This window comes from Capra hircus, chromosome 18 (genome assembly GCF_001704415.2).
Source record: "Capra hircus breed San Clemente chromosome 18, ASM170441v1, whole genome shotgun sequence".
NCBI lineage: Eukaryota > Metazoa > Chordata > Mammalia > Artiodactyla > Bovidae > Capra > Capra hircus.
In genome coordinates this window covers 3,989,382-4,004,266 of record NC_030825.1, presented here as the reverse complement: position 1 = coordinate 4,004,266, position 14,885 = coordinate 3,989,382, and the positions used below count along the sequence as shown (strand labels likewise).

Sequence of the window (14,885 nt, the reverse complement as noted above, 5' to 3'; positions counted from 1 at the left end):
TAGGTTTTGTTTCTTTTTATTTACCCTCTTATATACTTGATGTCTCCTTCTTTGATGCAGGGGGACTAATGAAGTGGGTGAGACCTCTCAAGAAGCAAAATCTGTATTCAAGCAAACTGAAAAGGGCAAACCTCAGGCTAATGTCCCTTCAAATGTGTCATCAGTTCCTGGTGGATCAGGGTGAGTACCACGTCTCAGGCCTAGGCATATCTAGCACATTGGAGAAGATGTTTTTAGTACAAGGATGCTATTTGCCTATAGTTTTCATGGCTCTCTTTCTTGAGAAAAGGATTCTTTCTGCTGTTGTTGTGCCTTTGCTGAAGTACTTGCCAAAATGAAGGGTGTAGAGATAAATTAGCCATAGTTTTTTTGGTTAATTTTGAAAAAAGTCCTGATTTACATTGTTAGACACAGAGTTGAACAGGTAGTAGCCCTAATTTAAAAAAATAATTTTTGTATGAAAGTATCAGCAGTTCATCAGAACTTTTAGTAGGTTTTGAGTGGAGTACTTGCTTCCACCCATAAGGATTTCATAGGAATAGAGAAAGGTCAAAGCTGACTTATAGTTTTATTAGCACATTAGCAATAACTCGGTTGTTTTTCTCCCTACATATTTTCCATAGTACATCATTTATCCTGAGAAGACAAGAATTCTTTCTTTGGAGGAAGGAGTAATTTCTTTTTAGCCTACATGCAAGAAGTAAAGCTGGCAGGCAGGAGTAGTCAGGGCCCTCACCGAGAGCGGGAAACGCAGACTGCACCCGGCACAGCACTGCTCGCCTCAGCCTCCTGAGGCGTTCGGGCCGCTTGTGGCCCAGTGGTAACTCACTGACATTTCAGTCGGTTTGCTGCTGCAGCTTAATAACTACAGTGCATACCAGCCTTCCATAGGGGACAGTTTTGGGGGGTGTGAGGTCCTGGTACCCTTAGTAGTCCACAAGCAGAAGGTTCCTGGTACCTTTATTTCTGTTGTGTGGACTCTGTTAGGCTGCTTGTGGCTAAAATCAGCTTAACTTTTGTATTAGATTATTTAATTAAATGCTGCAGTCAAAATGATCAAATCTTTGTACCATAGAAAATTATTTAAATTTTATTTTTCTGTTGACATTCCTAAATCTGGTATAAATGTTTATCAGTATAGTATCGCTTCCTCTGGAGAAGGAAATGGCAGCCCACTCCAGTATTCTTGCTTGGGAAATCCCATGGACAGAGAAGCCTGGTGGGCTGCAGTTCATGGGACTGAAAATGTCAGAGGACTGAGCACACTCAGTGCATTATGCAAAGAGACCATAGGTGTGCCTTGGAGTTCTGCATTCAGAGCTGCTTTAAAGGTGTCATCCGCATAGTATGACTATAATGTTAGGTTTCTAATTTAAAAAATAGATATGCAGCAAGCAACAAGGGTTTACTGTATAGCACAAGGAACTGTAGTCAATATCTTGTAATCAACTATAATGGAGAAAATTTTCAAAAATGATATACGTATACATGTACAACTGAATCACCTTGCTGTGCACCTGAAACATTGTAAGTCAGCTATACTTCAATAAAATATATGTTAAGGAACAAAAGTTACTACCAGTTCTGTGAACTAGATCTTTTTTTTTCTTTTTCGGTGGCCAGTGAGTATAGTCGTTTCTAATAAGGTTTTCAAACTTAGTATTTTTATATATATGACATAGAGAAGGATCTATAGAGTTTTTATTTGATTCTCTGAGTAATACTGAGCCATCCCAAGAATTGAGTAGGAGAGTAACAGGATGTTTGTTTGAATTCACCCTTCAGTGTTTTCCAGTGGCGATTCTTTTTTTTTTTTTTTTTTCCATTTTGTTCTCGGTTGTGCTGGGTCTTCATTGCTGCCCAAGGGCTTCCTGTAGTTGTGGAGACAGGGGGCTCCTCTGTAGTTGCGGTCCATGGCATTCTCATTGCCGCAGAGAGCTCGAGCTCTAGGTGCGCTGACGCTCCAGTGCTTCCGTGCTCCGCAGCTGCCGTAGTTGTGGCTCTGCGCGCGGTAGTTGCAGTGCCTGGGCTTAGTTGCTCCAGCAGGTAGAATCATCCTGGACCAGGATCAAACCCATGTCCCCTGTATTGGCAGGCCAGTTCCCATCTACTATACCACCAAGGAAGTCCCTGCCACTGAAGATTCTTAGTGTAAACCTCTCAAACTCTTTATTTTGTGCCAATTGTGTGGGTGAGCAGAAGTGAGATAGTTCTTAGTGAGAAAATTTAGTTGTCGTCCCAGGAACCCTAGAAGGAACAAGAGAAAAGAGAGAGACTTCTATCCCTTGCAAATCTGGGATTTATAGGATTTGTCTCTCATTATTCTGAATGACCTGTTTGAACACTCCAGGTAACACAGTGACCATAATCTTGGACCCTCCAACAAATTGGCATTTGAACAAAATATTTCAGATATTTTTACTGACTTGGTAACGCAGGCAGGCATTAGGCATTTCCCTTCTTCATCTGAAATTTCTGTCATCATTCAAATCTTTATTTGGTCCTTTAGGACTCAGTTTCATTGAGGGAATTTTTTTTCAGTTTGAAATTGGACAGGATTCTCAGTCATGTAGCTTTCTTCCACTCCCAAATCACTGCTGGTTTATCTTCCAGTTGTTTAAGGTATAGAACAGGAGCCTTCTTTAGAGAATTGCTTATATTGTTTTTATATTGTTTATATGAATTGTTTATGCTGTTGCTTTTCTCCTTGAAATAATGCCAGTGTGTTTCTCCCAATTACTCCACCTCCCTGTTGCCACTTTGACTTAAGCGTGAGCGCTAATGTGCACGTGAGGTGAAGTGGGAGAGCCCTTCAGTCTTTACTTTGGTGATCTCACGTGGCCTGTGATTTAGGGTGACGATCATGTGACAGAAGTAATGGAGGGGATTTGAGGGACATCAGACTTCCGTTTGCTGTTGTTTCATTTGTTAAATTAATAAGGGGTAATGTCTTTATCTAGAAGTGTTATAGGAAACTTTGATCATAACGCTCAGCAGGAAGAATTTATAGAAGGCCCATTGGTTTTTTTTTCCCGTGTTATTTATGCCTTTTTCTTAGATTTTCTTTCTTTGTATTCCTCCTGTATTCTTGTTGTCTCCTTCCTTGCTGCAGGGTTTCTAAGGAAGTGGGTGAAACATCTCAAGAAGGGAAATCAGTCTTCAAGCAAAATGAGAAGGAAGAACCTCAGTCCAATGTCCCTTCAGCGGTGCCATCACTTCCTGCTGGGTCAGGGTGAGTAGTCTAGGCGCAGGCCCAGGTGTATCTGCCATGTTGGAGAAGGTGTTTTCATTATAAGGATGCCATTTCCCTGTAGCTCTCATGACTCCTTTCCTAAGAGAAGGAATTCTGCTGCTGTCTTTGCTGAAATATTGGCCAAATGGAGTATGCAGAGAAAAATTAGCCATCGGCTTCTTATTTAATTCTGACGAAGTCCTGGTTTATATTGTTAGCCACAGAGTGGAACGTGTAGTAGGCGGCCAGGGAATTGCCCACTTCAGTTGTTGTGTTTGCAGTGGGTTAGAGAATAACTATATTTTTTGTGAGTGCTGAGACAAAAAATAGCCTCTTGGCTGAAACAGTATGTTTTCAGATTTCTCATCATTATATTGTTTGAAAATAATTCTTTTTTTTTAATATTTCATCTCAAAAAGGTTTTTATTTGTGAGTGGTTGCCTACGTGGAAAAATATTGGCATTTGTGTTGAACACTGTACTTTTTGTGTATGGCTGTGTTGGGTCTTAGTTGCAGCACACAGGATCTTTGGTTGGGGCATGTGAACTCTAAGTTGCAGCATGTGGGATCGAGTTCCCAGGGGTGGAACCTGGGCCCCCTGCATTGGAGTGAGGAGTCTTAGCCACTGGACCACCAGGGAAGTCCCTGAACATTGTATTTTTTCACACACAGCTTCTGAGATATTTTCCCAAAAAATGACTTGGCTAGAGATCTGTCCAAACTGCCCCCTTCCCAAGCTGCGTGTCGGCTTTTCCTTTTTCTTTTAATGAGCAGGAAGGAAGTAGCCCCAACCATAAAAAGTAATTTCTGGATTATTTAAGATGGGATTTTTAGGGAAAAGCATTTCATGTAAAAATAAATCCATATACAAATCAGCAACAAATATTCCAAGATAAGGATGTTTAGTTGTGCTATTACTCATCGGTTGTTTTAAATGAAACATTACTAGCTAAGCTACGGAGATCATGTAAATAGTTATCATTAAGCCCTTATGTTTTCCAGGTTTTTAAATTGTGGTTAGCTCTTGATTGTAAAAGCTGCTCTGGTTTTAATAAAGTTCTTATTACAACTTCAGTGCATACCACTCTTCCCTATGAGACCATTTTTTGGGATGTGAAATCCTGGTGCCATTAGCTGTCCACATGCAGAAAGTTCTGTGTACCTGCATTTCTGTTTTGTAGACTCTGTTAGGCTGCTTGTGGCTGAAATCAGTTTAACCTTTGTATTAGGTTCTTTCACTAAATGCTTCATTCAAAATGATTAACTTTGTATCGTAAGGAATTTTGTGTCATCCTTGGGTTGTTTTACATATAGAAGAGGAGTCGCTTTAGGGTATTCTAAATTGTTATTACTGTTGCTTTTCTCCTTGAAATAATGCCAGTATGTTTCTCCCAGTTACTCCATGTCCCTGTTCCCACTTTGACTTAAGCATGAGCACTAATATGCGCACGAGGTACAGTAGGAGAGCCCTTCAGTCTTCACTTTGGTGATCTCACGTGAGCTCTGATTCAGGGTGACAGTCATGTGACAGAAAGTAATGGAGGGGGTGTGAGAGACATGAGACTTCCATCTGCTGTTTCCTTTATAAAATTAACAAGGGGAAAATGTCTTTGTCTAGAAGTTTTACAGGAGACTTTGATCATAATACTCAGCAGCAAGAACTTACAGAAAGCCCAGTTGCTTTTTCTTTGTTAGTTTTTGCTTTTTCTTAGATTTTGTTTCTTTTTATTCCTCTTGTAAACTTGGTGTCTCCTTCCTTGGTGCAGGGTGTCTAAGGAAATGGGTGAAACTTCTCAAGAAGGGAAATCCGTCTTCAAGCAAAATGAGAAAGAAGAACCTCAGTGCAGTGTCCCTTCGGCAGTGCCATCACTTCCTGCTGGGTCAGGGTGAGTAGTCTAGGCGCAGGCCCAGGTGTGCTTGCCACGTTGGAGAAGATGTTTTCAGGACAGTGACTCTGCTTTCCAGCCCTGAAGATCTCATAGGGAGAAAAAAAAGGTCAAAGATGACTTACAGTTAATTTTAATTACACATTGTCAAGAACTTAATAATTTTTCCTCCCTTCATATTTTCCATAGTACATGAGTTATCTAGAGATGAAAACTAGAATTCCTTACTTGGAAGGGAAATTTTCATTCTTAAAACTGCATGTAAGAAGTAAAGGTGACAGTGAAGTAGGAGGAGTCAGGGCACTCACCTCGAGAGCGGTGACCATGGGCCACTGACTCCCATCACAGTGCTGATCACCTCTGCCTCCTGAGCAGAGCTCTCTCTTCTTGAGGTGTTTGGGGTACACTAAGTCACCTATAGTGGCTTCGCTAACCTTTCAATCCGTTTGTTGCTTTATCCTTCCCCTGCAAATCTGTGAAGTTTTCTCTTAAGTTTTTAATTAAAGAAGAAAGTTGGTTTTCCTGTCAGGTTAACGGTTTTTAGAGGACAGGCTTTTCTGATTTTTGGAGCCCTGGCTCAAAACATTGTGTACACTGGTGTGCATTGACCCCTGCGACAGGGGTCATTAGTGTGAGAGGTGATTCCTGGAAACCGAGCCGGGGGGAGAAAGGGTGAGGGAAGGTAGCCAGGGCAAGGTGTGCTTTCCAGCCGCTGCTTCTGGTGGCTGCTACTCTGTCCTGTTGGGGGACTCGGCAGGGGTGAGGCGGTTGGGGCGGTGTGATCCTCCAGCTCCCTGCCGTGCTCGCTCAGCTGCTTCCATGGCACTCAGGCCGTGGCCGGAGGTGTTTGCAGTGACACTGTCCTCAGGGTGTCGTGGCGGTGAGTGCAGGGACGTGAGGAAGGGCTGTGTTCACATCTGCTCCGTACTCTTTATCTGCTTTTTCATCCGAACATTTGTCTCCCACCAGAGCAGCTAGGTGGTGGAAGTCATGTAGTAGCTACCCAGGAATCTAAGGAACGAGACTTGAGGGCTTGCCGCCACAGTGGGAATGGGGTAAACATCAAGGAAGGCGGCTCTGAGAGGAGCAGAGTAACGGGAGCAGAGTTCTCGAGACTGACTGTTAACGCTCTAGGCCAGTACTTTTTAAGCTGTCGTTTGGAGTCATCATTTAAGAGAAATAAAATAGAATGAAGCAACATATTTTTAGCCTTCTAGTCATTATATTGTTTGATGGGGATTCTCTTCAGATGAGTAGCTTTCAGACTTTATTTATTGCCACTTATAGTAAGGAATACATGTCATTAGGATTTACTCTGCTCATTAATATAGGTATGTATGATGACCTGTATTTTATGTCCGTACTATGTAATTATCATGTGTAGTATGTGTCATTTGAAAAACTTTTATGATTCATTGTTACAACCTCTATGTGACAAATAGTGCTCTAAGCTGCATAAGAAATTAGCCTTCTGCAGGCTTCTCCCTGGATTAACAGGCTTGTAAGTGGTATTATTAAACAGTGTGTCTTGCATTTATTAAAAGTGTTACTATGAAAGTTACCTCTGGATTAAGTATTAGATAGCAATAAAGGCAATTTCTTCTGCCTTAGGTTTCTAGCATAGTGTAGTTTCATGTAGAGTACATCATGCAAAATGCCGGGTTGTTTGACTCACAAGCTTTAATAAAGATTGCTGGTAGAAATATTAAAAACTTCAGGTATGCATATGACACCACACTACTTGCAGAAAGCAAAGAGGAAGAGCCTTTTGATGAAGGTGAAGAAGAGTGAAAGCATTCAAAAAAATTAAGATTATGGCCGCTGGTCCCATCCGTTTGTGACAAATAGATGGGGGAAAATGGAAACAGGACAGTTTATTTTCTTTGGTTCCAAAATCGCTGGAGACGTGGCAGCAGCCATGAAATTAAAAAATGCATGCTACTTGGAGGAAAAACTATGACAAACCTAGACATCATAGTAAAAAGCACAGACCTCACTTTGCTGACAAAGGTCCACGTTGTCAAAGCTATCATTTTTCCAGTAGTCATGTACGGATATGAGAGTTGGACCGTAAAGAAGGCTGAATACCAAGGACTTGATGCTTTTGACCTGTGGTACTGGAGAAGACAGACTCTGGAGAGTCCCTTGGATAGCAAGGAGATGAAACTAGTCAATCCTAAAGAAAATCAACCTGAATATTCATGTAAGACTGAAGCTCTGGTACTTTGGCCCCCTGATGTGAAGAGAGGACTGCTTGGAAAAGACCCTGATGCTGGGAAAGATGGAAGGTGGTTGGAGGAGGGGACCGTAGAGCGTGAGATGGTTGCATGGCATCATGGACTCAGTGGACGTGAGTTTGAGCAAACTTGAGGAGATGATGAATGATGGAAGCCTGGTGTGCTGCAGTCCATGGGTTTGCAAAGAGCTGGATTCGTTTGAGCAACTGAAGAACAACCAGAGCAGGGAAAGTTCTTCATTCACTAGATTGATTGTGTTGTTTACATCTTAGAGAGTGACTCATGGCAGAGCAACAGGCATCCACCAGAATCTTCAACCTCAGATTAGTTTCATTTTGTTGTATCAAGAATTCAGTATGTGTTTTGCTCTAAGAAAATAGTTTCATGTCGCATAATTTTTACTTCTTGCTTCCTTGAGTGTTTCATAAAATAATGCTTTGCTGCTTAAAGATTCTACTTGGAAACAGTGTGTTTTAGAAACTACTGTGAGCATACCTCTGAAGATAACCAGAGGAATAAGTGGCAAGTTCGCCTTGTTTAAGTCACTGAGTCACTCAAGAAAATCTTACTGCCTTCTGTATTTCATGTGTCACATTCTTAGAGCTAATAGCCTTTTTTCTTTTGAAACTTTTGACTTTGTATTGTGATACAGGAGTTAATAAACAGTGTTATGAGGGGAACCGAGAATGAGTTCAGCTGTGCATATACATGTGTCCATTGTTCCCTAGATTCCTCTGTCATACAGGCTGCTCCAGTATTGAACATTGTTCCATTTGCTATAACAGATCCTTGTTGGTTATCCATTTTTAGAATATCAGTGTATATATGTCCATGCCAAACTCTTTAACTATCCCTTCCCCTCAGTCATCAAACCCCCACAACATAAGCTTGTTTTTGAAGTCTATGAATGTAAGTTTATATCATTTCCTTTCAGATTTCACCTACAGGACATGTCATATTTTTCCTTCTGTGTCTCACTTCACTCTGTATGATACTCTCTAACTCAGTCCACATCTCTACAAGTGACTCTGTTGTTCATTTTTTATGTCTGAGTAATATTCCATCATATAGATATACCCCATCTTGTTTATCCATTCCTCTACTGATGGGCATACAGGTTGTTTACATGTCCTGACTATGTAAATAGTGCTGCTGTGAACAGTTGGGGCGCATGTGTCTCTTTGAATTATGGTTTTCTTTGGATCTCCAGGAGTGAGATAGCTGGGTCACATGGTTGTTCTGTATTTTCGTTTTTTATGGAATCTCCATGGTGTCCTCCATAGTGCCTGTATCAATTTAACATCAAAGGTGAGAAATGAGGAAATTGTTCAGAAACCAAGAGTGATCAGATATCAAGGGTGGGTGATTCTCTTTAAACTGATTTAGCAGGATGCTTGTTAAAACTGAACTAAACAGGCCCAACAGGGATGGTGGCCAAGCCTGAGACTTGGTTAAGATGCCTGACTAAGGCTGGATCAAGAAGAGTCTGTGGTCCACACAGGGACAGTATCTGGGGCAGCATGGAGACCAACAGAGGGAATCTAGGTGGGTCAGCCAGCGGCGTATCTTTTAGTAGAATAATGAACTCACTCCTTGAAGGAGTAAAGTGAAATTCAAGGAAAATCAGCTTCTGTGAAAACTACAGAGAAACTTAACAGAGGACAAGTAAATGTCTTCCTGAGTCAAAAAGTCGGCACAGTTTGTACATGAAATGGGGAGAGATCGCACTATGATACGTGTGCTTTGAATTTCTCAATAAACCTGATCGTTTGTTTCGCCTGCAGAGTTGCAGTTTTACCTGCACAGTGGTAGTTTTACCTGCACAGTGGTAGTTTTGCTTGGGAAACAACAGGGTCAAGAAAAACTCAGTTGATCTGAGGGGTTGCACACATTTTATCAGTGCAGATGTCAGTATGTGGTTCAGGCTGCAAACAAATGGTGTGGAAAGTCTTCAGGGGTGGAATCTATAGGAAATATCTGATTTATTAAAAGAATTATTTAATGCAGTAAAATATTTTTTCATTTTCATGTTTTTAGTTGCTTCATTGAGACATGTGAAAAGATACTTTAAACATTCTGTTACCACTTTTTTAAGTGACTTTGGTTTACTCTTGGGTCTTGCAGTATAAATTAGAAATAGTGGTTATTAATTTCCTAGTCTTAATGTGGTTACCTAGTGGTGGGTCTTCAGCCTTCTTTTACAGTGTTTGGTTATGACTCCCAGAAAGTGCCTGAAGTTTAATTTTCAGATATGCCTTCCTCTGGGTCCTTTACGTTTTCCTTCAAGAGAATTTTTATCCTTGATGAGAAAGAATTAGTTTTTTCAAACCCAATTTAAGCTCTTGTAATTTTTCCTCTAATGCTTATCTTTTCATTTTAAGGCCTGAAAACTGTGACCTTCAGAAGAACCAGGATTGCAGCAATTAAGTATCTGACTTTATCCTTAACACCTGAACTGGTTTGTATGAAATATAGTCGTTTTTATCTGTTTTCAAAATAGTTTCTGGTCGTTAATCTGACATTTTTAAAGGAAAGTTCTCATTGTGAGTGCAAAGCTAACTGCCCATGAGATTGTGTGCAGTGGTATTTGATTTAAAGCAATATGCACTCTGGCTTCTTGATTAAAATAGCTAGGAGGATCGATTTACCAGGGATAGTCACAGAGAAAAATTACAAAGTAAGGAAATGGCAACCCACTCCAGTATTCTTTTCTGGAGAATCCCATGGACAGAGGAACCTCACAGGACTGTAGTCCATGGGGTCCTAAAAGTTGGACACGACTTAGCAACTAAACCACCATTGCCAATTACAGAGAAAAATTACAAAGTATCACATAAAGTAAGTAGGTGTTTCCTTTAACTATTAGGCTATTAGACCACTTATCAAAATAATAGTGATAGATATACTAAGATAGGTGGAAAATTATAAGAGTTGGATACAGGCAAATATCTTCACAAATTCTACAAGATTACTCTCCAGTACTCAAATATCAAATCATTCTTTTGAGAAAATTTTTGTGTCTTTTAGTTTAAGAGTCCATTTTTCAGTTCGGTGAGCTAGGATTTGAAAAATAAGCTTTCAGTTTAAGAAATTTATTGTATGAAATGATTTTATACAGAAACAGTCATCTCTGTTGAAAGATGTCTCTCAGTATTCTCCCCTAAAATTTATTTATTTTTTGATTCAGTGTCAGAAACTGAATTTGACTTAGTGGACCACTACCCCTATATACTAATTTTGAACATACTGATCCATGACTTAAATGTTTATTTTTCCTTTAAAGCCAAGATACTAAAAGTAGTGCATTTGGAAAGTTGTCTTTTTTTTTTTTTTAATCTGTTTCTTGTTTGATTATCTTCTGTTTTCAAAAACTTCAAATATAAAATGGATCATGAGAGTTTTGAATGTTTGATCCATCATTTGAATGATAAGAAATGTTTGTTTCCTCTTAGGGTTTAGTTTTATTTCTAATCCCCAATAAACAGTTACTTGAGGCTGCTTCTTTGTATGCATGCTTAGTTGTGTCCGGCTCTTTGGGGCCCTGTGGACTCATGTCCATGTGATTTTCCAGGCAAGAGTACTGGAGTGAGTTGCCATTTCCTCCTCCAGCGAATCTTCCAGTTAATTAGAATCGATACCAACTCTTGCATAACAGGTGAATTCCTTTATTGCTGAGCCTGGAGTAGCCATGTGGGGGTGGTTGTTCAGATCAAAAAAATACTGGCATTTATTTTGAATATTTTTTCACGTATAGCTTCTGGGAGTTTTGCCAACTACTGACTTTATTCTAGAAGGATATGCAACCACCTCTCCCCAGCTGTATATCCACTTTTCCTTTTTTTATGACTTGGAAGGAAGCAACCCTAACCATTAAAAAGCTGATTTTTAGATTAAGATGGAAGTTTCAGGGTAAATGTCTTTCATGTTAACTTCATCCATATACAAATGAGTGATGAATCTTCCACGATAAAAATGTCTAATTATGCTATTATTGTTTTTTAACAGGAAAACAGTACTTAGGAAATAAAGTAGGGAGAAAAGTTTCATGTAAATAGTTATCTTTAAGCCTTTATGTTTCCTAAGTTTTTAAATTGTATGTTTCTTTTGATTCCAAAAGCTCCTCTGGTTTGAATGAAGTTCTTATTACAGCTGCAGTGCATACCCAGCCTTTCCTAGGAGACCATTTCCCGGGATGTGAAGTCCTGGTGCCATTAGCTGTCCACATGCAGAAGGTTCTGTGCACCTGCGTTTCTTTTTTCTGTAGTCTGTTTGGCTGGTTGTCACTTAACTTTTCAGTTAGTTTATTTCACTAAATGATATAGTCAAAATGATAAAATGTTTGTACCGTGGGAAATTATTTCAATTTTATTTTTCTACTGACGTTTCTAATTCTGGTATAAATGTTTACCAATAAAGAATTACTTTCAATTCTGTGAAGTAGAACCGTTTTTTTCTTTTTCAGTGGCCAGTGAATTTAATATTTGTAATAATGGTTTTCTAACTTTTTAAGCTTTTTATTTTATTTTTTTTATAACTTAGAGGAGACTCTTGAGAGTGCTTGGAGCGCAAGGAGATCAAACCAGTTGATCCAAAAGGAAATCAGCTGACTATTCATTGCAAGGACTGTTGCTGAAGTGAAGCTCCAATACTTTGGCCATGTGATTTGAAAAGATGACTCATTGGAAAAGACTGAGATACTGGGAAGAATTGAAGGCAATAGAAGAATGTGGCAGCGGAGGATGAGATAGATAGATAGCATCATCAACTCAATACACATGACTTTGAGCAAACATCAGGAGATATAGTGGAGGACAGAGGAGCCTGGTGTGCTTCAGTCCATGGGGTCGCAAAGAGTTGTGAAATGTGTTTTTGTATTTCCTTTAGGTTCAGCTTACTAGTTTATAGTAACATTCTCTTCCAAAGATCTGATTAAACACTGCTTACTTCTTGCATCTTACCAATTCAGCTTTCCGGACTGTAAACATCAAAAGCTTTTGTATTTCACGCTGGGATAGCAGAAAACTGGTAACAGTTTGTGGGGAAAAAAGGTACCATTTCAGTAGTAGGTCCACACGAGGAGGCGCCAAGGTTGGCTCAGTTTCTGTGACACCAGAAATCTCTTTCTACTCTGCCACTTTGGTTGCTTATCCCACAGTTACGAGGAAACAGCTTCAGTTCCAGGCAATGCCGACGATACACAGTGCCTGGCAGGATACTGCCCTTTCAGTTCTCTCTCTCTCTCTCCTTTTTTTCTTATTTTAGGTATACTGTAAAGTACACAAATCTTAAATGATGAAATTTTACTCATGCGAAGTGGTAGCCCTTTGATCAAGATACAGAATGTCTCTAGCACCCTAGTAGGATGCAGAGTTCAGCTAGCAGCCTCAATATCATGTTTCCCAAGAGGATCTTTTCATTTCTAAGAAGGTGATGACTAAAGATTGGACAGGGCACAGAGAGTATGGTGGATGAGATGGTAAAGATGCTGAGTTTGATAGGAAGGACTCCATAAATTATTGCGAAGACAACAGGGTAATAGCGAACCAGGAAACTTATAGGGAGTTTGGATTTGTATTTTTCCCAACTGGAGACATTTGTCTAAAGGGATTCCTCAATTTCAGCCTATTTCTGCTTGGTGGGATTATGTGCCCTGTGTTGGCGGATTCTCTGGTTTCTAAAAGGAAGTTGGGAATCTAGGTTACTGGAAAACACTCAACTTTTAAATGCTTATATATTGAGTATTCCCTCCACCACAAACAACAGTAGGAACAGCAGTAAACAGTTCCTGTCTATAAGGTCACCACACATAATCAGTGGAAATATAGGGTTGCGTATGCTTGGGACTCCGGACGTACTATATTTGTCAAATGATCGGTACATAATCTTGTTTTATGTGTGTTTATGTTGAAAGATGCTGTATTTAATCTTTGTAGCAAATAATGATATGCAGTATATGCATGCGTTCTAAGTCACTTCATTTGTGTCCGACTCTTTGTGACCCCGTAGGCTGTAACCTGCCAGCATCTTCTGCCCATGGGATTTCCCAGGCAAGAATACTGGAGTGGGTTGCCATTTCCTCCTCCATGAGGATCTTCCTGACCCAGGGATCAAACCCAGGTTTCTTGTGTCTCCTGCATTGGCAGGTACTAGCACCATCTGGGAAGCCTCATGCTATATGTATAATGAAACCGTTGTTTGAATGACAGCAATGTTATGTACAACACTGAGACTGTACTACTGTGTCTTTCCTTCAGTTTCACACAAACTACAAACATACGTTACTCATAAAAGCACTCACAGTAAACATAGCATTCATATAGAGACATAGTCTGCATAGTGATGCAAATAAAGTCTTGGGAAAGGAAATATTAAGCATTTAACATTTTATGAAGCATTACCTAACATTTTCCTGTTGATGGAGCTGCAGGCTGCATACTGATAAGTGCACAGTGTGGTCAAACCTTTCGACCTTGGCTTACCCCACCAAAACCAAGGGAGAGGTTGGTAGAACTCATTCTGCAAATGAGGGAGAGTGGCGGGTTGACATACATCAGTTCAACCTCAGAGGTTTGGTTCTTACCACTTTTTGAGTGGAGAAATAGCTCCAGAAAGAAGAGTATGGGCGAAAGCGGAAATGTCACTCAGTTGTGGATGTGTCTGGTGGTAAAAGTAAAGTGATGCTATAAAGAACAATATTGTATATATAGCTTGAATGTTAGATCCTTGAATCAAGGTAAATTGGACATGGTCAAACAGGAGATGGCAAGGTTAAAGATCGACAGTTTTAGGAATTAGTGAACAAAAATGGACAGGAATGGGAGAACTCAGATGACCATTATGTTTACTATGGACAAATATCCCTTAGAGGAAATGGAGTAGCCCTTATAGTCAACAAGAGTCGGAAACGCAGTACTTGGGTGAAATCTCAAAAACAACAGAATGATCTCAGTTTATTTCCAAGGCAAACCAGTCAGCTTCACGGTAATCCAAGTCTGCGCCCCAACCACTAATGCCGAAGAAGCTGAACGACTGTATGAAGACCTACAAGACCTAGAACTAACACTAAAAAGTCCTTTTCATCATAGGGGATTGGAGTGCAAAAGTAGGAATTTGAGAGAACCTGATGTACACAGGCAAGTTTGGCCTTGGCCTACAAAATGAAGCAGGGCAAAGGCTAAGAGCAAGAGGAGAAAGCGGCGACAGAACGACATAGATGGCATCACTGATAGTGAATGCAAGTCTGAGCAAGCTCCAGGAGATAGTGAAGGACAGGGAAGCCTGGCATGCTGCAGAGGGAGGTGGAACTCATTCTGCAGATGAGGAAGAGGTTGACAGGCTGACATCTGTGCAACTTCAGAGCTTTGGCTCTGACTTGATGTAGTTGCCACTTTCCCTTCCTAAATTAGCTCTAGAAACTGGGCCAGTCTGTCTGCTTGGCTTTTTGCCTCATGTCTTCTAAGCATCTCATCATAAGGGGCAAACACACCGGAAGTTAATGATTTAAATTTGAGGATCAATTATAAATCATTC

General features: G+C 40.2%; 1 protein-coding gene across 6 annotated transcripts in view; it reads left to right on the top strand.

Moving 5' to 3' along the window:
* The window catches only part of LOC106503077 (craniofacial development protein 2), a 38,291-nt gene extending 24,570 nt beyond the window's left edge, over positions 1-13,721 (top strand). Inside the window, exons 6-10 of one of the 6 annotated variants that reach the window (XM_018061722.1) lie at positions 61-180; positions 3,113-3,232; positions 4,999-5,118; positions 9,737-9,813; positions 11,895-13,721. In XM_018061722.1, the coding sequence (XP_017917211.1) occupies positions 61-180; positions 3,113-3,232; positions 4,999-5,118; positions 9,737-9,782 (406 nt within the window). In that variant the 3' untranslated portion in view covers positions 9,783-9,813; positions 11,895-13,721. Of the gene's footprint in view, positions 1-60; positions 181-3,112; positions 3,233-4,998; positions 5,119-9,736; positions 11,793-11,894 lie in introns of those variants that run through there. The other 5 variants (XM_018061721.1, XM_018061725.1, XM_018061724.1 and 2 more) reach the window with 5 other exon arrangements.